Here is a 26,180-nt window from a genome sequence, read left to right as displayed (position 1 = left end):
TTTCTGCGCTTAAATGTCCCAGTTGCTGCCAACAAAACTGAAGAAGTTTCTGTTGCCAAATTAAAACAAAACAATTGTACAATAGTGTTCAGCACAACTTTAACCTTTATTTTCCACTTCACTTCGGCACTTCAAGAGGAGGTCTCTGAAAAAATTGTGTTGGGCCTCCAACAAATAGTATGATCAAAATATATTGAAGTGTACCCATTATCTGCATACAGTGGAGGCAAACCATTTATGGATTACACCAATATCCAGGAGCATGCAGCCTATCACATCACTAGGAGCCAGTGACATCACTGAGAATGCAGCCTATCACATCACTAGGAGCCAGTGACATCACTGAGAATGCAGCCAGTGACATCACTGAGAATGCAGCCTATCACATCACTAGGAGCCAGTGACATCACTGAGAATGCAGCCTATCACATCACTAGGAGCCAGTGACATCACTGAGAATGCAGCCTATCACATCACTAGGAGCCAGTAACATCACTGAGAATGCAGCCTATCCATTCACTAGGAACCAGTGACATCACTGTGAATGCAGCCTATCCAGTCACTAAGAACCAGTGACATCACTGAGAATGCAGCCTATCCATTCACTAGGAGCCAGTGACATCACTGAGAATGCAGCCTATCCATTCATTAGGAACCAGTGACATCACTGTGACAATAGTTCCTAGTACATTGGCAAGTGAATATTGCTTCAGCGGCACAAGTTAGGTTGTGTGTGTGTGTGTGTGTGTGTGTGTGTGTGTGTGTGTGTGTGTGTGTGTGTGTGTGTGTGTGTGTGTGTGTGTTAGATTTCAACTGTTGAAAAGCACCAGACACAATTTAGCTCTAAAATTAGAGACACATTGAAAGCAGATCTGCAAAATCTAATTTTAATACAGGGAAAATAAATTGATGGCATAAGGCCACAGCAAGCTGGACTCAATGTTCTTTTTGATAACCCCCACAAATGTTTCATATGGGATCATTTGTAGTAGTTTTTCATGATGCTGCATAATAAGACAGTGGGATCTTACAGTGTGATGCGGTGTAATAAGACAGCGGGATCTTACTGTGTGATGCTGTGTAATATGACAGCGGGATCTTACAGTGTGATGCGGTGTAATAAGACAGCGGGATCTTACAGTGTGATGCGGTGTAATATGACAGCGGGATCTTACTGTGTGATGCTGTGTAATATGACAGCGGGATCTTACAGTGTGATGCTGTCTAATAAGACAGCGGGATCTTACAGTGTGATGCGGTATAATATGACAGCGGGATCTTACTGTGTGATGCTGTGTAATATGACAGCGGGATCTTACAGTGTGATGCTGTCTAATAAGACAGCGGGATCTTACAGTGTGATGCGGTATAATATGACAGCGGGATCTTACAGTGTGATGCGGTGTAATATGACAGCGGGATCTTACAGTGTGATGCGGTATAATATGACAGCGGGATCTTACAGTGTGATGCGGTGTAATATGACAGCGGGATCTTACAGTGTGATGCGGTGTAATATGACAGCGGGATCTTACAGTGTGATGCGGTGTAATAAGACAGCGGGATCTTACAGTGTGATGCGGTATAATAAGACAGCGGGATCTTACAGTGTGATGCAGTGTAATAAGACAGCGGGATCTTACAGTGTGATCCAGTGTAATAAGACAGCGGGATCTTACAGTGTGATGCTGTGTAATAAGACAGCGGGATCTTACAGTGTGATACTGTATAATAAGACAGCGGGATCTTACAGTGTGATGCAGTGTAATAAGACAGCGGGATCTTACAGTGTGATACTGTATAATAAAACAGCGGGATCTTACAGTGTGATGCGGTGTAATAAGACAGCGGGATCTTACAGGGTGATGCGGTGTAATAAGACAGCGGGATCTTACAGTGTGATGCTGTGTAATAAGACAGCGGGATCTTACAGTGTGATACTGTGTAATAAGACAGCGTGATCTTACAGTGTGATGCAGTGTAATAAGACAGCGGGATCTTACAGTGTGATGCTGTGTAATAAGACAGCGGGATCTTACAGTGTGATGCTGTGTAATAAGACAGTGGGATCTTACAGTGTGATACTGTATAATAAAACAGCGGGATCTTACAGTGTGATGCGGTGTAATAAGACAGCGGGATCTTACAGTGTGATGCTGTGTAATAAGACAGCGTGATCTTACAGTGTGATGCGGTGTAATAAGACAGCGTGATCTTACAGTGTGATACTGTATAATAAGACAGCGGGATCTTACAGTGTGATGCGGTGTAATAAGACAGCGGGATCTTACAGTGTGATACTGTATAATAAAACAGCGGGATCTTACAGTGTGATGCGGTGTAATAAGACAGCGGGATCTTACAGTGTGATGCTGTGTAATAAGACAGCGGGATCTTACAGTGTGATGCTGTGTAATAAGACAGTGGGATCTTACAGTGTGATACTGTATAATAAAACAGCGGGATCTTACAGTGTGATGCGGTGTAATAAGACAGCGGGATCTTACAGTGTGATGCTGTGTAATAAGACAGCGTGATCTTACAGTGTGATGCTGTGTAATAAGACAGCGGGATCTTACAGTGTGATACTGTATAATAAAACAGCGGGATCTTTCAGTGTGATCCAGTGTAATATGACAGCGGGATCTTACAGTGTGATCCAGTGTAATAAGACAGCGGGATCTTACAGTGTGATACTGTGTAATAAGATAGCGGGATCTTACAGTGTGATGCTGTGTAATATGACAGCGGGATCTTACAGGGTGATGCGGTGTAATAAGACAGCGGGATCTTACAGTGTGATGCTGTGTAATAAGACAGCGGGATCTTACAGTGTGATGCTGTGTAATATGACAGCGGGATCTTACAGGGTGATGCGGTGTAATAAGACAGCGGGATCTTACAGTGTGATGCTGTGTAATAAGACAGCGGGATCTTACAGTGTGATCCGGTGTAATAAGACACCCTGGAGTTGGGTGACCCTATGGGCTCTGCAGAGGACACATCCCTGGAACCAGCCAGGCTACGGAGAGAGAGTATTTGTTAGAGAACTGTATCTTCCATGCAAATCAGTGGCCTTGTCAGATGAAACGTGATTAAAAATAAACAAATCATTACAAGTTAATTGGAATCTATTAACATAAATTTTGGTTCTTTGAGTTTGTTAGACTAATACGAGTCATTTCCCCCCTACATAACCTATAGAGAGATGCGGATGCTGACAAAATATAGGAAATTATGAGACGACATCAGCTGGAATCGGTTCTTTCTCATCACAAGAGAACACTGCCTCGTTATCTGCTGTAAGATTATTCAGGCAGGGGTTTTAGGTTTTAATTAGCCTCGTTAGGCCACGTTTGACACATTGTCGCAGAGGTTTCACACACAGTTATTTGGGGCTGGCTGTTTATGGATCACTACTGTCAGTGAGCACCACAAGTGTTGGGATCTGTGATTATATAAACTCCCAACCTCCTGGTTATTAAAGCCCAAATGGTGTCTCTCTCGTCAAGCGTTAAGTCTGAAGATTTACAGGGATTACATTAGTAGACTAATTACTAGTGGCTGCATAGCCGCTCCTGTTAATGTCAGTGTTAATCTCTCGGCAAACAGAACATTGTAGTGTCCTTTATGTACGTGAAATAGTGGGCTGGGATTTGGTCTTTACAATGGAGAATTTTAATAGTATGTTTGCTGCTGTTGAGGATGATATCTGCACGTTCTACTTGTAGGTCATATGAAACAAGTGACATCAGCACTCTGCAAAGGGTAAGTTTTACAGGATACATCCACCAAGAAGTAGACGGAACAATTTGTGTTATATATTAGCAATATACCGTAACCCGCAGCAACCAATCATTTCCTTTCACTGTCTAACTTGCACTGGAGCAATAAAAGATCATTGCTGATTGGCTGTTGTGTACAATTGACTGTTAGTATATAACAAATTGTTCATAAGTGTCCTTGTCAGATGCTGGATTACAATGGACTCCTATACGGGACACCTTTGTGAATTGGCAGCAAGGGTCACGTTGGCGGTGCCAGCAGCACTAGTTTATTTCTGATGTTCAAATCTGTTTATTTGTATACTGGAGCACCGACCCCCTGAACACTTAGATAGAATATATACACCGATCAGCCACAACAGTGATTCCACTGACAAGTGAAGTGAATAACATTGATTATATCCTTATAATGGCTCCTGTCAGGGGGTGGGATATATTAGGCAGCAAGTGAACAGTCAGTTCTTAAACTTGTTGTGTTGGAAGAAGGAAAAACGGCCACGTGTAAGGTGAGTGTCTTTGACCAGGGCCAAATTGTGAAGGTGAGACGACTGGGTCAGAGCATCTCCAAAGCGACAGGTCTTGTGGGGTGTTCCCGGGATGCAGAGGTTAGTAGCTACCAAAAGTGCTCCAAGGAAGGACAACAGGGCCATGGGCACCCAAGGCTCATTGATGAGCGTGGGGAGCGAAGGTGAGACTGGTCAGAGTGCCCATGCTAACCCCTGTCCACCGCCGAAAGCGCCTACAATGGGCACGTGAACGCCAGAACTGGACCATTGAGCAATGGAAGAAGGTGGTCTGGTCTGATGAGTCACGTTTTCTTTTACATCACGTGGACGGCCGGGTGCGTGTGCTTCGTTTACCTGGGGAAGAGATGGCACCAGGATGCACTATAGGAAGAAGGCAGCCGGCGGAGGCAGTGTGATGCTCTGGGAAATGTTCTGCTGGGAAACTTCGGGACCTAGCACTCATGCGGATGTTACTTTGACACGTACCACCTACCTATACATTATTGCAGACCAAGTACACCCCTTCATAGCAACATTATTCCTTGATGACAGTGGTCTCTTTCAGCAGGTTAATACACGGTGCCACACTTCAAACATTGTTCTGGAATGGTTTGATGAACATGACAAAGAGTTGTTGACTTGGCCTCCAAATTTCCCATATCTCAATCCAATGGAGCATCTGTGGGATGTACTGGAAATAGAAGTCCGCGCCATGGAGGCCCCACCTCGCAACTTACATGATGTAGAAGGTCTGCTGCTAATGTCTAGGTGCCAGATGCCACAGGACACCTTCAGAGGTCTTGTGGGGTCCATGCCTTGACGGGTCAGAGCTGTTTGGCGGCACAAGGGGGACCTACACAATATTAGGCAGGTGGTTTTAATGTTATGGCTGATTGGTGTATATACTGTAACTAGGATTTTTAACTATTCTAAAGACTCCTGAACCCCTCACTCCTTTGCTCTTCGCCAGGATCTAAATTCCTTAGCTCAGGGTCATTTTAAGATGAAAAAAGCACCTGGTCCCTCTTCGCTTTGTTAACTGGCAACCTTCGGCCATTCTGCCGCTCTGCCAAGGAGTAAAGCAGGAGTGTAAGTGGGCAGTTATTACACTGTGAACGTGAAAGAGGCCTAGGGCCACTCTCCTCTCTTTATTTACTGGGGAGCGGAGCATTGACGATGCATCCACTGCCCGGCGCCATTTAAACTCGCTGCCGAGAAGAAGCAGATCTGTTCCCTTAATACAATACAGGGAGCGTGAAATACAGGCTATTAAAAGCCAGACTTGTCAGCTAATTTGCTGGTTCTCTATCAGATAAACAATTTGTGAAGGCATCAAGCTTACAGTTCTTTGACTATTCACCTTTTCTGTCTCGGCTATTCCCTCAACCTCCCAGGTCCGTTTGGGCTAAAATTGATTTTATTTGTTCCATCGGCCTGGTGGAAAAACTAGCACACAAACTCTTCTTTTTTTTTTTTTTTTTTGCAAAAAAAACAAACTCAAAGGAACAGCACATATTTGAAAAAAACAAAAAAAACCCTAGGAATGAAAAGAAAAGGGAAAATTAGCCCTTAGCAGTCAAAGCTCTCTCCTGAAATGTCTCCAGACTGGAAAGCTGAATTTATTGTATGAAACAAGGAGCAGTAATGTGAAGGTGTTCAGGCTCCCTCATTATCACTGGGAAAAGGGGAGTCGAAATGCGCAGTGAAAAAATTAAATTTTAATAATGCTAGTGATATTTTCTAAATCCTTCTTGACAGAAAGACTCTCATTATTTTTATCTGTCTCCGAGTCGGATTTCTTTTTTTTTTTTTTTTAGTGGCTTGTCGCAAATGGCCTTCATAGCTCGGATTGTTTGCCTTGTGCTGCTTAGAAATAACCGGATGGCGCGAGTGATGGCGTGTGCTGGCGATATATGTCCGAATCCACATTTAATTTCTAATGACAAGGACGCAGGGAGGTGAATGAATTTAGGTCTTCGATAAGTAAACTGTTTTTAAAAGAAATGCGTTTGTTACTTGCCCTAAGCAGGTTGGTACTCCCATCACACATAGTACTGCTATTGTAGTGTTATTATCTGTTATTTATAAACTGCTAACATATAAATAACATATATATGACATGAAACAGAGGGTATAGATAACCCTGCCCAAAAAGAAGTGTGGGGAACACTTGATACATAAAGTTCCGGGATAACACACGTAGCTGGTGGGGGAAGTGGGTGTGGCCAGGCAGCGGCATTATCAGCCGCCGGTATTAAAGCAGCCATCGGTCACCGGCGTTTCTGTGCAGCTACCGGTGTTGCGGAGCGGTCGGAATGAGGAGAGACCGTGGCAGATGGAGACATGAAAGATGAACCAGTCACTGTAAAAAAAAAATGTCAGCTGCTGGCAACCGTGAGCTGTCCTTCAGAACATAGGGTATGCTGGGACTTGTAGTTCCACTGTGTAATGAGAGCAGTTTGTTACATTTGAACATAATAATGTGGCTCGTTTTTGTAAACCTCAATAAATTTATGAATCTGCAGCACATTGTTAATTCAAAAGTTGTAAACAGACCGTGCCCAGTATGGGGCGAGGTGATAACCTTTTCCTCAGGCGGCGTTTTTTAAAGAGGCGATAGAGCTGCAGCCCTGCTGGAGACATTCATAATGCATGATGTGCCTAAAACCTTTTTTTATAACCATACAGAGAGCGGGATCAGCTCTGCTTATGAGGGTCTATCCTGCAGCAAATCCTCAATTCAGTAGGCGAGATGGAAGGGCGGCAAATATTTCACATTTGTTAAAAGAAAGAATTTACTTCTGGTTTGTAGTATTTGGGGGGGGGGGTGTATGGAGCACTGACTACTACTGCTGTGTCCTCCCCCTTATATTTCCTGGCTGAGGGAGGAGGTACTATGACCACAAACCTCCTCTAGTGTCTCCGTATCGTGCTGATGCCAGGAGAACACGTTGGTGAGATGGTAGCATGGTTGGTTGGGACATCTGACCACAGTCCATCCTCGGACACGACCTTTCACATTTCCACCTTGACCGTTTAGGTTACACGCATTTTGTAATATCATCTTGGAGCAGCTACAAGATTTCCAGGCTGCGCATGTGTGGACAGTCACAGCTGCAAGCGCAAAAAGGAAAGGCACATTTTACTTTGCACTTTCTTGCTTTCGGTGATCCCTTCTGTGTCTACCTTATAGACTGCTGACTGTTTGCAATCCTTTATTTTACTTTTCTTGTGTTGCTAGTAGAGATGCTCACTGCCCCCCGTGAACAGGTTTTGGTTTTGGATCTGGATTAGCTTCGAGTTTTGATTTTGACAAAGCCACCCTCCTGTGTTTTGGTTTTGGATTTTTTAGAAAAAATTCTAAAATATGCTAAAATCACATAATTTTGCTCTTTTTTTTGTTCCTACATTATTATTAACCTCAATAACACTAATTTCAAGTCATTTGCAGTCAATTTTGAACACCTCACAGATCTCAATATTATTTTCATACACTTTCGGACAAATACTGCAGCGACCTGGCTGGATGGTAAGTGACAGAGCAATGACACAAACACACGGCAGTTCCTAGCACATCTAGGACACATTGGCACACAGCAGTGGCAGAAAAGATAAATGGGGGTCCGGCCTCCCTCCCACCCTCCGTGATGTTGGATCTTTAAAAGGAATCCAAAACTCGCGAGATCCGAGACCCGTTGACGTTATGATGACGTTTTGCCTCATTTTCGATTCCGATGGCGCGCGACAGTACCAAGCCGGCTCGGCTCGGTACTCTGATCCCCTAAATTCGGGTGTGTTCGGTTCTCGAGGAACCGAGCCTGAGCATCTCTAGTTGCTAGACACAAATATAACTCTCTGCAGACTGTAAATTATAAAGCACAGCTTATTATGCAAGTTTGCAAACACCAAATAGTAGTTTAATGCCCAGTAACATACATTTTGGAGCCAATGTAGGCTCTTATCTATACAGAGTTGAACATCAGACCCTGAATAGGGGACAGTTTAGAAGGACAGAGAAACAGAATGATTTGGGTGAGGGACAGTGGCTCAGTACGCTATATGGGCCTTACATATGTCATGGTTTCCATATGAGTCATTTCACAATCTACGTGGGCTTAATCGTTAGTATTTCTGCTGCACTTGGTGTGGCTGGGAGCCAGGGAAAGTTCGGCTTCTACCTAATGTGATAATGTAGCGGCTCGGCTGCTAATTGTCAGGACCGCTCTTCCTGTGGCATCACAATGTAACAGTGAGGCATCATTATTCATCCCTGGTCAATCAGTCAGCAAGACAAGAGCAAGATGTTAGTTTGAACCTGTGTAGATGTCGCTCTCTTGCTCACTAATGAATGCAACGCTGGATGAGTTTTAAACACTTTTGGCATCTTTAATTTACAGTCTGCAGAGCACATTCTGAAACTTTTATTTATTTTTTATTTGTAGGAATAAATGTCAGAGCAGAATTGTGCATAGTTATGTGGCGTCAGGTGCGATGATGGCTCCCTGTCTGTCATCTCAGTAAGCGGCCAGGACAAGTGGTAATATCAGGCGGGAGATTAATAATGCCGCTGTCCCTGATAATTAGCCTTATTTACGAAAGTGCCGGTGCTAAAATTGAAATGCAGCAGTTTGTGAGCAGCAACTACTCCTGATTCAGGGGAGGGCCCAACGCGCTTCTCTCCCCGCAAAGAGAATTGGTTTTTCCACATCATTGGTGGTTGCGGAGGTCAGGCCGCTTTCTATACTTACTTTACACCATCCAGACGTGTATCACATCGGAACGCACTTCATCCAATCCAGGCAAAGCATTCAAATGTTCAGTGTTGAGAGTAGACCATCGTCATTTCTCTAAAATGTTAGGATTCATTTAAGATCTTAAGGATGTTGGACCGAAATAGAAATATGTAAAAGTTGTAGTGGGTCTTTTACATGCGCTGTTCCAAGGACCAGTTATTGGGTAAAGTGGATAAAATAACGCTACAAAGTGGTGACAGACATTGAAGGACTATCACTCTATGTCAGTCTCTTCTCTCTCTAGATTTGCAGAATACATTCTCCCTATGGTGGTACCTCCAGGAAATCCAGTAATATATAAGAGAAAGCAGGGTGATTTGGCTTGTGTCCTTCTATCAGCGAGTGCATCCCACAATGACTCCTGATATATTACAGGCTTCTCAGACACTGATGCACTTGACCTCTCGGACGTTCTGCCCTGACATCCTCGTCCATCACTTGTCTGAACAGAGTAGCTGTTACCTCCCAGGATAGGTCTGTAGTTAGCGGCTGGGACGAGGGGGTTGTGTTTTACATGTGTGAGTGCCTGCAGATCTTCATGCCTTGATGATTGATTAAGGAGACATTCTGCTTTAAAACACTTATTTAAAAAACAATATTTGATGAATAAATAAGGATTTATCCCCGATCCGAGAGATTCTTTGCTAAAGTTATTGCTCGGCAGCAGAGGATGGCACCCTGTGGCTCTCCGGGTTATTGTAGAACTACAAATCCTAGCATGCCTTGCAAGCTAAATGCTTGATATTGCATTCTGGGACATTTGGTTCAATAAAAATCCTAGAACCACCATCCTGGTGGTAGCCATGCAGCACAATAGTGCCTCTTATCGGGGTAATTCCTGCGTTACAGTGGCCAGGTCTGTTAATGTGAAGGACCGTGCTAGCAGTTTGCGGTACAGACTTTGTGGACCATGGCCATGGCCGAAATTGTTTCGGTGTTCAAAACAAGACTTTGGGAGGTAACAGTAACTGTATATCTGCAGAACAAGCACCATGAAGGCACATCAAGTAATACAACATGTGGATAAATGGGGTTCTTATGTGCCCCCCTTCGTTTAGTGGGTTAGGATCTCAGCTGTAGAATCCACACTGATGCCTTGTAATCTACCCACTATCGATGAAGAGAGTTCCAGAGAAGGCCGTCCATAGCATCCACTGTACTATGGGCGAGAGGCTTGTCTGAACGTGACATCGAATTGGGTCTGGTCAAATCAGGTGATTCATTCTCCTACAACCCTCCTGCTGTGCATGGTTCACTTTCTAGACTTCCCTAGGACAATGGTTAATGGAGATCACTTCCGTGACAGCGGAGTGCAGTATAGGGACCCCCAACAAAAGGGGTACATTTATCAAACATTCTGAAAAGGAAAAGTGGAAGTGTTGCCCATAGCAACCAATCAGAATCTAGCTATCATGTATCTAGTATAGTCTAGGAAATGATAGCTAGAATCTTGCTTTGGGTAACACCTATATTTTTTCTTTTATAAGGTTTGCTAAATGTACCCCAAAGCAGTGGAGGATCCAGGGGGGGCGATCGGGGCATTCGCCCCCCCTAGCAGCAAAAAGCTAGGTCCTAGCTACCGATCAAAATGGGAGGGGCGGGGGGCGGGGCTAAATGTGGGCCAGCCAATCAGAGTGGTCCCAGTCGGCGATTACAGCGGGAGGGGGCGTGGCCAATTGCGGGCAGAAGGCGGGGTTTAATGCGGGCCAGCCAATCAGAGCAAAGGAGGGGCGTGATTATGCAAAAATCGCCCCCCCCCTAAACATAAAGTCTAGATCCGCCCCTGCCCCAAAGTGTTACTAAAGAAGGGTAGTTGTTCCAAAGTGGATAACCTCTTTAAAGCTTGACTTGTTTTTAAACAAAGCCCATGTGCAGCTACATTTTGTACATGGGTAAGTGCCTATGATCTGTGATGCAGAGCCGACTTACTCCGTATGAAGGAGACCCTCTAATGACATCTATAGCACTTTACATTGGATTCTCTTTGCAGGGCAGTTTGGTCTCTAGAATTTGCCAGCACATGATATGTAATATTTCCTATATATTCTGTGTGTTGTATTTGCTGAACATCTAAATACACAGAATATAAATATTTTGGTGAAAAGCAAAGGGCCAACCCCCCTGGGACAATCCTGCACCCCAGTTGTAGAATTCTACGCTCCGTTCTGAATATCTCATGAGCTGCAGACTTACACCCCTGCCTTCCTCGGGAACCAGGAATTAATGACTTCTGGATGGAATCTGAGAATAATGTGGTTGTGATTCAGGAAACAGACCTAGATGTACAGTATGAATATCCTAGGTTCAGTATCTCCCCAAGTGTTGGTGTTTTATGCTGAGGGCTCAATCTATCGATGCAGGATTGATCCTGGAACCAGCAAGAGTTAATGCAACGTGTTTCCGGCAATAAACAAAGCTGTAATATGCTTAATATTTCTGTTCCACACTTCCTTTAATTGAAACGTACGTTCTTTAAAGCAGCCGTATACAAAGTTAATAAAATTCAGCATGCAAATGAACAAGTCTTTGCCCCGAGGCTTTTTAGTCCTGGCTGTTCCAATGGGTGTCTTCTTTCAAATGTATATTCTTTCTTAAATTATTTACCCTGTAAACTTGCTGTGCATGCTGAAGGCATCTTTGCAGTGTGTATCCGGTCTGACGGGTAAAAAGTTACCACTCAGATGAATTTGTACTGACGTGCTGGCCTGTAATTCTGGAGTGTCTGCTCGCGGTGGCCTTGTCCACCTCTCTGGTACACCTGAATACCCACCGGCAGAGTTTATCAGTGACAGGTCTGTTGGCTCCCGTACAGATGGGTTTAGTCAATGCCCACTATTGTTCCAGCTTTTTTAGCTGCATTTCCCCCTGAGCATACTATCTATCAGCATTCTGCACTTTAAAGGAAAGAATAATACAGAGAATGTTTATTTAATAACCCGTCTGCAATTACAATACACAAACAAGAGCAGGGCTTTCTCGCAATCTGTTTTTTCGGTTTCGTCCCGTAGCCAAATGTGCGTACCCGGGTTCCTCTGGGTCCTGCATGCCTCCTATAAGACGGGTCTTCAGAAGTCCTGACTGTATATTCCATCCAGGAGTGATTTCCAGGCGCGGTCATGGGACTGACAACAGTTTACAGAATTGCACCCAACACGATTCACGGTCAGGTTTTGTAGGTAACTTATTTACGAGGGAATCTAGTGTCTATAATGTCATAAGTTCCTCCTGATGTCACAAACCCTGTTGGGCACTGTGAACGTGTGCTGGGAAATAAAATTGAGTTTATTCGGTTTCGGCAGTAGGGGAATAAATAGCGATCCCAAAGTTTCAAGTACACAGTTCTAGATGGCTACAACCGTTTTGAACCCGGTTTTGTTAGGTTGCAGCATAGAAATAACATGCTGTAATTTCACTCCAATGTTTCTGTACTAGATAAGCGTGTAGGCATTAAGATCTGTCTCCCTTGATAATAAAAGGACTAGGTTTCAGAGTGATGGATCATTGCAGCCTGTGGGAGTGGCTGACCCCTGGCTGTGGGAGTGGCTGACCCCTGTGTGTTGTGATAGTTGCTGCCCTAAGATTGAGTGGAAGGAGGGATGTCACTTCTGTGTCAGGATGAGGAGGGTAATAGGAATAAAGAAACTTGACGACCGGTATCGCAGGGTCACCAGAAACATGACAGCGCCGCGCTACTGTTAGATGACACTAACTATTTTTTGCATTACACTAACTAGTAACCTATTAAAAGTCAGAAAAATAAATTTGGAGTTTGGGGACACTAAATTTCACTCATGTATGGGTAGGGGGAATTTCTGCACCTTGTTCATCCTTTTGTTCCCCAGTGTTTTATGAAATGTGGCAAATATTATATATAGAATGCATTAATTTATCATCATCATCATCTATTTATATAGCGCCACTAATTACGCAGCGCTGTACAGAGAACTCACTCACATCAGTCCCTGCTCCATTGGAGCTTACAGTCTAAATTCCCTAATATAGACACACACACACACAGACAGACAGGGAGACAGACAAAGAGGGAGAGACTAGGGTCAATTTTGATAGCAGCCAATTAACCTACTAGTATGTTTTTGGAGTGTGGGAGGAAACCGGAGCACCCGGAGGAAACCCACGCAAACGCGGGGAGAACATACAAACCCTACACAGATAAGGCCATGGTTGGGAATTGAACTCATGACCCCAGTGCTGTGAGGCAGAAGTGATAACCACTGAGCCACTGTGTTGGACAAATCCCATTCATCCAGCTCCCTAAAGTAACAGATCAACGACACTAATCCAATGTATAAAACTTAATGCTAATAAAATCCCTAAAGAAAGTGTTTTAAGTGCCTGATGAGGACTCTGTGGAAAGGAATAATATGGGGAGGTGGGGGGGGGGGGTACCCCCTCTCACCAAACCAGTTATTTGGTTATGTTTGAGGCTTGCAATGAAAAATGTACCCAAACACTGGCTCCCGTATTTTGGGGGATTTTGCTTGTCGGTCTAAAACATAGTAAAGGTGAAAACAGACATTGGTCTATCAGTTTGAAGATTGTAGTCGTGAACCAAGATTTCACTATTCCAGACACAAGAAAAATATTTATCACCAGTTTTCTTTCCGCCAGAGGGATATCCGGGATTAGGTTATTATGGAGGGAATTCTAGGGGACCGGGACAGTCTCACTGGAGTGATTAGTGTTGATCTACAGCCACAGAAATGGCGGCTTTTTGACAAGTCAAAAATATTGGGATTATGAAACAGTAACGAGACTCTGAGACTCATAAGGTGCTAAGCAAGACGGGACCTTGTACTGGGCTTTTAATACACGTATTAATAGAAATTTAAGGGGGTTAAGCCAAGTCTTAGGACAATGACATGATCCCAGCGAATGACCAAGATCTAAATCCAAACTGTCAACATATTTAAATTGGCACCTGGATGAGGGGGGGGGGGAACAATGGCTGGTTAATTTGTGGGCTAGGTGGAGGAAAAGCTTAATCTCATGTTATCTAATCTAGGTGACATACTATTAGAGATCACAGTTCATCTTCACCTTACTTTCTGGCCATGAGAGAGGGTACGTGCTTTGGATGTTTAGTGCAAGGCCAGAGATTTTGGTATATTTGTCTAGATGGGTACATACAGTAGGGAGGTTGTTAGTAAAGCAGGAAATAGGATATCGTTTGTGAATAGCTTCCATTAATGTTCACCCTGCCTGATAGTAATGCCTATGATGTATATGGGCTCAGATCCCTGCAGCCAGGGATTGTACAAGATATAGGGTGGTATTCTACCGTCAGAGATCTGTACTATCCAACAGTTTAATCCATCTGTTTATTTACATATTTTCTTATTTTAGTGCCGCCCTCCTTTGCTTCTAGGCAAAACATATATATTTTTATGACAGATTTCGTGAAAATATAGTTGTTTAAAGTTCTGTGATGATTTGTCGCCCAGTTTTTGGAGTACACCCTGCATTGTAAGTCTCTTATCAGGGTCACCTGGGAGTGGATCCATTCTATTCCCATCACTGCGATTTGCATCAATGTAACACTGCACATCCACCAGCTTTATAGACAGACCAAGGAATATAATAAGACTATACTCCGTCAGATGAACGCTTTGTTCCTAATCCCCGTTTAAAAGATTAATCTGCTTCCTTCATCATATGCGCAGTCCCAGCCAGGCAAAAACCCACTTACAAATTCCTAGAAACACAAAACTTTGATTCTGATTTGCTCGACTATACCACAGACTTTCAATTAGCCCGTCCAGGTGGCATCGCCCGCACCTCAGCATCGTCTGTTCACAAGGATTTGGCACCGGTACAGGTTACCTCGTCTTTTAAATGCACAAATCCAGTTGTCGCTGCGAAGTATTTATCTGCCGTACAGGATCCGGGCTAACGAAGGAGACGATTGCTGTTTATACATAAGGGAGGCGGTTTTTGCTCTCCCAAATATGCAGTAAACGAAGCACATTTTTGCCCACAATTTCTTTCTTGTAAATTAATGTTTGAGATGCCTTGAGGCCCTTATCCCACCAATAAAATGGTTGTCAGTCCTGCTGTGCTGGAGTAATATTAGTCCCTATTAGACTCGGCAGAAATTGGGGATTCGTATTGATATTAATATTTTACTGCAGAGTTTCAATTTGCCTGAGTCCTTGTGCTATGTAACTCTGAAAGCAGCAGTGTTTGTGAACGTGAGGCATCTCTTGGTGGCAGCGTACAAGCCGTCCTGAATGTTAATATTAGGGGTATATTTACTAAACTGCGGGTTTGAAAAAGTGGAGATGTTGCCTATAGCAACCAATCAGATTCTAGTTGTCATTTTGTAGAATGTACTAAATAAATGACAACTAGAATCTGATTGGTTGCTATAGGCAACATCGCCACTTTTTCAAACCCGCAGTTTAGTAAATCTAGCCCTAGGTCTCTGATGCCGGTTACTGTGCACCCCACCCGTGTCACTACCTCTGTGCACTAATCCCCGCACCTTTATTGGGGAGATCAAGGTTAAGGGACTGAATACTGGAACATCTTTACCTGACGCAAAATCACTGAAAATCGTTGATTTCTCAAGGCCGCAGATTGATACAATTACCCCTGGTGTTTATAGACGGTGGTGGCTTCTATTTTGTGAGCTAAACCAATATTAAGGAATATAAAGCTTAGTAATTCACTAGCAGCAAGTGACACGTCCAAGACACTGTTAAGTGATTAGATGAACTAAAAAAAAAACAAGATTGTACTGTTACATTCTATTTCTATTATTCTATTATATTATTTAAGAAAGGCATCCAAGACATTTTATTATTATTCGCAAATGTACCCCTTCATGTGATGAGGCATTGCACAGATTAACCACCTTTTACTGTAAAGAACTCTTCCTATGTTTATGAAATTGTCTTCCTTACACTAACAGCTGGTATCCCCGTGCCCTGTATATGGATCTTGCTGCGAGAAGTCCGTTAGGAACCACTGTAGAACGTGTTACATGTATAAAGCCCAGTGTAGAACGTGTTACATGTATAAAGCCCAGTGTAGAACGTGTTACATGTATAACGACCCTTTGTCCTCTATACTGTAACCAGATCTCTCCCCATATATATGTTTTCCCACTAGTACTCTCATCTCATGTACCAAACTGTACCAATGTGGAAAAATAATGAACAAAATGCAAATATGTCCCATCTGTTGCAAGATGCAGAGTGATACCTCCTCATAGGACTAATCCTATTTGTTAGAGCTGACCGGTCCTTCATGAACCCGGCTGACACTGGATCAAATTATTTTCTACAATATATTTCAAAATCACATCCTGAGAATCCCTTCAAGTCATTTACTCACAGATCTATCATTTCCTGGTCCAATTTGGTTCCCTTTTTAAAGATTGGTACCATACCTGCCAGTCTATCTTGTGGCGCTGATCCGGTACCAATCCAGGGAATATAGAACATTTGTTGAATATTATCGTAGCGTGAAGGAAAGTTGGCCACGTAGAGTTGATCGTACCGTTCAGGTAAATTGATGTCACTGTGTCTGATTTTGTAAGGTTTCCAGTTACAGTTGACGTCCATCTCCAACAATTTTTTAATGGGGGGAAAACTGTATTCAGATCTAGGACTCTCAGTCCCAACCGTAAACCCCGGTGCTGGGGTGTTGATATTGCAGCATATGGTTGGTCCTCTGCTCACCCCCCCCCCCCCCCCCCATGTAATAATGGTGGTTAACAATTTGCTGAGATATATTACAGAACCGGCAGATGTACTGTGCAGGTAGGTGGAGGGGGCACCTTAAGGAAATATTTTCCTAGGTGGTAAAGCTGCTTTATAGTATAATTCAGCCAAAAGCAAAGTTTGTTTGTTTTTTATTAGAGAAAATCCTTTTCAAATCTTCAAATATAGCTTTTATCTGACGTCCTTTAAAGATGTAATTACATGTTACCAAAATCATATTGAAGAGATGCTTTGATTTGACCAAACTAAGAAGTTGTATCTGTATTAGGTATGGTCAGAGAAACCATAAGATTCGGCAATCATATCTGAATACTGGTTTTCTGGTAGTTTCCCTGGTAAATTGCTAAAAATAAATAGATTTTTTTCGTTCTAGCCCTCCTGATGAATTTTAGTAACAGATTGAAGTTTGGAATTGTTTTGGCATTAAGCAGAATTCTGCAATATGGATTCAGTGCATCTCTAGTGAAAAGGCCTCTAAGCCAGTATTGATGTATACACTTAGGGCACAAGTGCACTATGGACTATAAATTATATAGTTACATTGCTGAAAGCAGCTACTGGTAGCAGACAGGATAGCAGAACACAATTGTTTGCAATTTATGAAATTGCTGTTTTCTATGAGTCTCTCATCTCCTGTTTGACATTGTAACTATCCTGCTACATTCACCCCCTTACCGTAAGGCCGGATAAAGGAACACTGGCAGAATTTGATCATTTGTGTTAAGGTTTTTAGTAAAGTTAGAATTCCAGAAGCCTCCTCTCCATCCATCAGTACACAGGTTAAGTGATCAGACCCTTAAATGTTAGAAAAAGCATCAGTGACCCACGAAGTGCCAAGCACAGCAGCTCCAATGTATGGTAATTAGCCGAGTGCCGCTGGCCGCCCCAATCTATCAGCTGTCATTGCTGGAGACTTGTGTTTGTTCGGGAAGGGGAGAGAAGACAGATCTGAGTTCAGCATTTAGTGATAAATGAACACACAGCAGCCCATTTATCTCCTGCTGGGAGCCTGGACACAGACACTAAAGCGGAAGATGTATCAGCAAATGTGATGTCTTTGTTACCTGTCAGCGGGGACAGAGAGTCCAGCTCCTGGGACAGTGTCCGTCATACACCCCCCACCTCTGGGGTCCAGGAACTAGGATGCCTAGTGTGTGTCTATATTACACCCTAGCTGCAAATACATAAAGATCTGAAATGGGAAAATTGCTACATATCATTACTGTTGTAAAACTCAATAATGCACTTATAATACACAAGTGATGTTGTTACAGTGCCTTGAAAAAGTATTCAGTCCCCAACACATTTTTCCCATTTATTTTTATTTTTTTGTAGCAAATTCTGAAGTTAAAATAGATTGAAGTTATCTTTTGTTGCCACCAATCCAGGAAGTATTGTAATGAGTGTCATGTCCATTCAAAATAATATTTTAAAACCTTTCCACAAATTATTTAAAAGGAAAAACAGAAATAGTTAAATGTCATTTTTATTTGGAAAAAAAAAAGGATTCATACCCCAAATTTGCACATGTGCAATCCCTTACCTTGACTCTACCTGTGTAAGAAAGAGGAGCACCATCCTTTTGCTCAACCTCCAATCCCATGCTCTGGGGCTCCTCCTACCCCTGTTCGTGGGTGTTGGGTAGTGAAATGTTAAGCTACATTTACTGGGGGGGTTGAAATCCCCCCCCAGTAAAGCACTTATAGTATTTCCTGCACAGGTTGCCAGCCCCCCCTCCCCATCCACTGAGTTGAGCCCTTGCTAAGAACCCGGCCTCACACACCTGTATTAGGTGTTGCCCCTCATCTGGGGCATTCACCCCCCCTCCCACCTCCAATTTTAAAAAAAACTCCATATATATATGTATATTAAGCTGAAACTCAATACTTCTCAGATTGTATATCTGATTTATTGTGATGCTTACTGTCTTTCCATTGTGATTGTGTTCCACATCCTTCAATCTGTTATATGTTTATGTTTGTAATTGAAATTTCCTAAACAAAAGCTTTGAGAAAAAAAATAAGTATTGTAGTATATTGCACAAATCCCAGTGGCACTGACAGCCACTATCCCACATTGTATTCTTCATTTCACACCTAAATTGTTAGGGATTATCTTCCCGTTTCCTCTTTCCTCTTTCGTTTTCCATTACTTCAGTAGTGACACGCGCCGCTAGGAGCAGCCATAGTAAATGACAGGCAGGGGGCCTGTCCACAGCTAACCAATCAGAGCATGGAAAGCCTAACTCTTATGGGTTTACAATTTAACAACAAATGTCCAGAAGATATACTAAGTAAACAAGTATCTACAATATGCAAGTAATTAAAACTATATCAAAGCAACAAGTAATATTCCTGTTAGTTGTAGCAGAGTAAAGGTAGTAGTCGGCCCTGTTTTATGTAAAGTTAGGACTCGCTTTATGGTAACAATAAAACCACATGTGATATATCTGTCGTGTTGATACAAGGGTGGAGATTTCATTCCACCTCGGTCTATGAAGAGTTATTTACTCGTTATTAACATCCATTGTTGTCAGAAGCTATTAGCAAATGTTACCAGCAATTACGGCTCTGTGGTTCCTATTATACAGCGGACACGAATAATGAACGAGTCTCTGAGGCCACCAGATGATCTCAGGACTCGCAGATCAGCCACAACAGACTATCAACTCTGAGTCTAGCAAAGTTCAGAGTACTCAGCTCGTATATAGAAGAATGTGGTAGTCCCTCCTATTGTGCACAATATCTGCAATCAGTCAGCAGAAACGGTGGGGTCTGTTTCTTTATCATTGTTTAACACAGTTAACTATAATTAAAATACACAATTATTTTGTATCAAAGTTGCACGTTGTATAAAGTTGTCGTATATATATAACCTTTTGAGAGCAGATCGGCGTCCCAGCATTGCTAATCTCTCATGGACAGTGTCCTCTCCACCCTATGGGCCTGATTCATTAAGTAAAGCAATAAAAAGAGTAACTTTGAACCTAGACAAAACCATGTTGTATTGGAGGGGGAGGTAAATTTAAAATGTGAGGACAGATTTATAATTTGGGTAGGGCATGTCCTAGATCAACTTTTATTGTCAGTGTAAAAATGGAGCTATCAAGTATTTGCGTCCTACGTGAAAAAACAGCCAGTGTTTATCTTATGTGAAAAATAATAAAGTAATTTGCGCCCCTTGTAGTGTAACATGGTTTTGCCAAGGTTCAAAGTGACTAATTTTTCTTTTCTTTACTTTCCTTAATGAATCAGGCCCTATGTCTTCTTTCTGTCTCCCTTGTACGACCTGTCTTGTCCTAAGCTGAATCCTCCTACTCATTTACACGCATGGAATTGTACCTCTGTCTGTGCTGACTGTAATTGAAGGCTCATGACTATCCATGTACATGTTATTAGGCTTAATTTTATTCATGTACATGTTATTATGTTTATTGTATTCATCTATGTCATATCTGTTAGATGATTGTCTGACGCAACAGAATATGTGGCACCTATCATGATATAAATGATGGTGGTATTAGTATCATATAGACAGAAACTCCTATTTTCCTATAGATTGTAAGCATTCATGTTACACCCTCTTACATCTCTGTCTGTAATACCCAGTATTGTTTTATTACTGTTTGTTACCAATTAGAAAGCACTTCGGAATATGCTGGCGCTATATAGATAAATGTGAATAAAGAATAAATAAAATATAGTGTCCTAGACATAGATATCATTTGACATTAACACCATTATTTCTCCAAAATCTTAATCTTACCATAGCCATCAGTGCCCAGCATTTCACACACTCATTTGTGTCCAGCATATCATAACCACCATTGTCTAGCATATCACACACCTATTTGTGTCCAGCATATAACCAGCAGTCCCCAGCATATCACACACTTATTTGTGTCCAGTATATCATTACCAGCAGTGCCCAGCATATCACACACTTATTTGTGTACAGCATATGATAACCATCAGTGCCCAGCATATCACACTTATTTGTGCCCAGCATATCACACACTTAGTAGTGCCCAGCATATCACACTTATTTGTGTCCAGCATGTGATGCCCAGCATATCATTTATTTGTGCCCAGCATATGATAACCAGCAGTGCCCAGCATATCACACCTATTTGTGTGCAGCATATGATAACCAGCAGTGCCCAGCATATCACACTTATTTGTGCCCAGCATATGATAACCAGCAGTGCCCAGCATATCACACACTTAGTAGTGCCCAGCATATCACACTTATTTGTGTCCAGCATATGTTGCCCAGCATATCATTTATTTGTGTCCAGCATATCATAACCAACAGTGCTCAGCATATCACAATTATTTGTGTCCAGCATATGATGCCCAGCGTATCATTTATTTGTGTTCAGCATATTATAACCAGCAGTGCCCAGCATATCACACCTATTTGTGTTCAGCATATCATAACCAGAGGTGCCCAGCATATCGCACACTTAGTTATGTCCAGCATATGATAACCGGCAGTGCCCAGCATATCACACACACAGTTATTTCCAGCATATGATAACCAGCAGTGCCCAGCATATCACACCTATTTGTGTGCAGCATATGATAACCAGCAGTGCCCAGCATGTTACACATACCAATATCTATTATACTATATTCAGAACCAAACAGTCAACAGGGAATTTAGAAAACAGCATTAATGTAACTATACATATAAATGTATACTGGCTTTGGCATTAATTATTAAAAACGTCACTATAAACCATAATCCTAGAAAACAGAATTTCCTTCTCCAACAGGATAAAAGACATCTCGTAGATCACTCTATGATACCTATACTTCCCACCGTTCTTTAACTGCACATCAATAACCCCAAACTGGGTGAGGACATGGCCACACTCAGGCTTCAATACTGAGCTCGTGTGACTACATTAAGCACTGACACGATTTCAGACAAATGAACGCCAGTCTCACCAGAGATAAATTTAAATGTATCAAATAAAACGTATTCTTAGTGCAAGTTCTTTGTCCAGTCTAAAGAAGTTAAAAAGATGGAGCCAATCACAGCTGCTGATGAAGAAGGCTCGTGGGCGCTTACGCGTGTATTGTAATGAAAACAATGTTTATTGAATAGGAATTTAGACGTTTATATCTTTATTGTAATGTTAATGTGACCATACTATACATAATGAAAGAAAAACTAATGTTTCTTAGCAGTTGCAGACTGACCGATGAGGCACTTTGGAGTAGGATATTTTATTTGAAAGCTGGTGTTTTATCTTGTTATATCTGTCCCCGTCCTCTGCTTGTGTCTATGTCCCCGTCAGATCATTTCCTACCAAAAGCTCTGCTGAATTCCGACTGAGCAAGTTTACATGAAGCAAACGCACTTCCCAACGCCTGACACACGGAAGTCAATTTCACATCAGGTCTCACCCTTGTGATTTGGCTCGAATGCCTTTAATATTTTTTTCATGTCAATTATTGCTTCTGTCTCAGTGCTTTTCGCCTGTTCACTGCCACAGAAACACACGGCAGGAATCCTTAACACAGCTAAATTAATTGGGCATTGTGGAGAAAGGACAATTGAGTCTCCGCTTCTAGTAGAAAGAGAGAAGTTTGTCAATGTGTCAGTCTCTTTGTTCATCTGAAAAGCAGTTTTATTTTTTCCGATTTGAAGTCTGAAACTAACAATCTTCTCCTTTTGTCTTCTTGTTTTGTTACTTTTAGAATCATCCAAAATCGGGTCTTAGTTGTTGTCCTGGGAATTATCATCGTCTTCACCATCGTCTTGGCAATTTATTTTTCTGTTCGTGGACACTGATCCTGTGCGCACTTCACCGTGCAGAGCGGGCGGCGGAGCGTTGTGCTGCGTACACCGAGTAATTAAGACAGAGTGTTCCAATGAATCATCCTCCTGGACTGACAGAGCTCTTTCTGCTCGGCCACGGAACAATACCCCGAAACTGCAGGTTTTATTTTCCTAAACTGTCTGATACCCACTGAGGACCTTCAAGTCTAATCCCGTAACACGCCCCTTTTTCTGTCCAGGTCTAAATTTACCCAACGGGGGATAGTGGCCCGTTCCAACCTTCCAGTACGATGCAATGTAAACCTACACGAAGCTAGGTCACTGTTTAGGTGTGAAGTTGTATATTTCTTAGTGATTTTGCTTTGTATCCTTTCTCTTTATGAAATTCCACATGTATGTCAGCGGTTAGTTCAGGCCTGTATTCCTCATGTGGATCTGATGTATATTACAATCACCATAAACATAAGCAAGTATGTCTTGCAGGCACGTTCATCATTTTAACATCTATCAATAAAAGGCTTACAATTTCTATCATAATAATCCCTTTAAACCCAGTAGAGTGACTGGAATATAATATTTTGTTGATACAATGTTGTAAGGGTAATTAAGACAATGTAATATGACAGACTGTGACTGTAGATTGGCTAATTATTGAACACTCCTATGTCTCGTCCTCTATTATCTTTGTGTTGGCTGTAGTAGGATGGTTGTAATAGTTGTGTTATTGTTACTTTAGTGCGAGCTGAGAGATCCTCCAGGGAAATGATACATTAGTGCACGGCCAGACTGATGTTTACATTGTGATCAAGTTGTGACAATGTAACCAGCAAACAAGAGATCTAGAACACGGTTTTGTCGCTCTAAGTGTAGATATTTGAATTAATGTACATTTTAATCAAACATTCTTTATTTCTGTCAATGATTTAAGCTTGTTGAGTGTTTACTTTACCTGTTATTTCTTGTCTTTCCTGTGAATTACGGCTTTATTTGAAGGGTTTTTCAACTTTGGACAACACCCCTTAATATAACCTCTCTCCTCCATAGTAAATTCCTGGGGGTAGGTGACCGCACCCAGCGTTGTCCAGGCCAGACGGAGTGTAGAAGTCAGTGGATGTGATATAGAGTCTAGTAGTCAGATATGTTCTAGGTCTTCCATTAAAGAGAGTCCACTTGTGGGACTACAGCTCCCTACATGGCCTGCCAGTAGGAGATCTGTAGGGCATGCTGGGACCTTCAGTTCTGCTTCTACTGAAACGCTACTAGTTTCCTAAACCTATTATAAAATAGAGGAAAATTACAATCTTGTGTTAATCCTGTCTCTCTTAGTGAAGACACATTTAGTATTTTCCATCTCTAGTCATACTCAGCAGACCTCATAAAGCTAAAACCACAAACATATACATAAACATAGCTCCATCCAATCTCTCAGATAATATTATAGAAATAAATAATAAGAGTCACATAGACACCTCTGTGAAGTCCATTAACACAACCTACCTGGAACTACTGAATTTTGACACTGCCCGTTTGTTCATTTGATGTAGTTTGTATAAAACCGTGGCTTAGCAGTGTATCTAGCAGTAGTGCCAACCGGACTAGCTGCTCTCGGGGGTACTATGGTGACCCCAATATGCAGCGAGGGCTCTGGGTTGCTTGGCTTGTTTCCTCTCTCTACCACGGTGGGAGCACGAAGGATGGCCGGTTTAGACATTTTAGAATCAAGAAGAGCGATGTGCAATGACATCACCAGAGAGTATCCGGTATCTTCTAAACAGGCCAAACTGGTACTTACACATTCCTAGGGGGCCCAGGGGCTTGTTCATATCTATTGTTTAACCAGTACTAACATTTTAACAATGTTCTGTAAGTTTATATGGCCGGGTCCTTACGAAATTTAATACTAGAACAATTGACTGCGGTTTCATTAAATACCTCTTATGTTATACTAAAGCCATTATCATGTGTTGTATTCTGACCTCATTACCAGTGCTCTGAATAATTTATTTTAGATACAACAGGCTAACCACACCCCTGAGCTGCATGTTCACCCCAAGTCCGTTAACATTCGCTTGTGTCTACTGATATGTTGTGGCGTGAAGTCGTGGAATTTTCTTTTTAAATGAATTATGTATAAACAAGTGTAATGCAATAAAAGTATATTATTAAAATTCAAAGAACAACAACAGTGTGTCCGCTGGTGCAGTTTTTTTAATGGGTACTCACAAATGTTTTGGCATACAATGGGTAGAGAGTCTACCACTGTTCGGTTAGGACACCATCCTACAGTATACAAGCAGCAACCAGACACTAGTCAGTCACTCAATGAGCATTACAAGCACAATATATAGATAACTCTGCAATGATAACCACTCCTGCCTCCAAGACTTCTCCCGTGCTGCTCCTACCTATGGAATACACGTCCACAATCAGACTCTCCACCAGCCTCGAAAGTATTAAATGCTCCTCAGTCTCACCTGTTCATCTAAACCTACCAGTCCCCACCTAACTTCTCTCTCTCTAGCTCAGCCTCCTCCTGCTGACTACATTTTTACTCTGTCTCTCCCCCTTCTTCTTGTTTCAGGCTCATCCCTTCCCATTAGATGATAAGCTCTTGCAAGCAAGACCTTGTCTCCACCTGTCATCTTGTCCAATCCCATCATGTCGACCTGTACGTCCTTTCTTGCCTTCTGCATGTGCTGTACAACAGTTATATACCTTACCTTTTATGTCCTACATGCAGTACTGTGATTATTTTATGTTGTTCTGGTTGTAAACCTCGTGTGCCTCAGTTGTGTCACTAGTCCTAATGTGTTTATAGACTATATTCTATCTGAAAAGCCCATAAAAGTTCTGCTAATGAGAAAAAAACTGAAACTACGTTACAAACACCAATCTAACTGGGGAATTATTTATATGTGTAACTACTTTTACTGAAAAATGCCTTTATAGTTGTGAAAGTGAAACCTTCTTTCTTCTAATCTCAAGGAATGGCCTTGTGTCTTTGTTATAGCTGGTGTCATTGCACAATCCTCTGGTAGTTGACTTGCTGAGTTAAGCTTTAAAATAAGAAGCTGCCGAACCTGCACAATCTATAACATTTAACAAAAGATTTATATGACAGAAAGATTATACTTTTGGTATCATGTGTTTGATGACCATGTCCATGACCTTTACTGCAGTTTGGCTGCTTGAACATTCAGTAATAATTATAATGTGGCTAGGAGATCTGGACAGCTGGCCAAGTAATGTGAAATGGTTCGTCCACAGCTCCGCTGGTGAAGAAGGACTTCACTAATAAGATGTTTTGGAGACAAATAGCGCAAGTGACATCATTTATTCCCAGCTGTCTTCCTGTGAAGAGGTAATAACAGACCTGTTGTCTTTCGTCCGGTCCTTAAGTAACCAGAACGGTTGTTACGGTTTCTGTTCTGTTCTTCAATTCTGCAAAGAATCAGAGGCCTGTTATGAGGTCTTCTACTCATTCTGATCACCCATTAATGATTTCAGTGTCTGGATCAGTAGAGGCTTGGTGGTCACATAAGCCTAACCTGCGACTCTTAT

The 26,180-nt window shown here is 42.1% G+C and overlaps 1 protein-coding gene across 4 annotated transcripts in view; it reads left to right on the top strand.

Annotated features, from left to right (window-relative positions):
- VTI1A (vesicle transport through interaction with t-SNAREs 1A) overlaps nt 1–24,802 on the top strand; it is a 243,383-nt gene extending 218,581 nt beyond the window's left edge. For all 4 annotated transcript variants that reach the window (XM_075215696.1, XM_075215694.1, XM_075215697.1 and 1 more), the window contains one exon: nt 22,538–24,802. Coding sequence is in view for 2 of the 4 variants with exons in the window: in XM_075215694.1 (XP_075071795.1) it covers nt 22,538–22,631 (94 nt within the window). In the remaining 2 variants the exon portion in view is untranslated. The remainder of the gene's footprint in view (nt 1–22,537) is intronic.
- The last annotated feature ends 1,378 nt before the right edge of the window (nt 24,803–26,180 follow it).

The sequence above is a fragment of the Mixophyes fleayi genome, chromosome 6 (assembly GCF_038048845.1).
Source record: "Mixophyes fleayi isolate aMixFle1 chromosome 6, aMixFle1.hap1, whole genome shotgun sequence".
In the NCBI taxonomy this organism is placed as follows: Eukaryota; Metazoa; Chordata; class Amphibia; order Anura; family Limnodynastidae; genus Mixophyes; species Mixophyes fleayi.
Note: the sequence above shows the minus strand (reverse complement) of the source record. Positions and strands in the feature narration are given on the sequence as shown.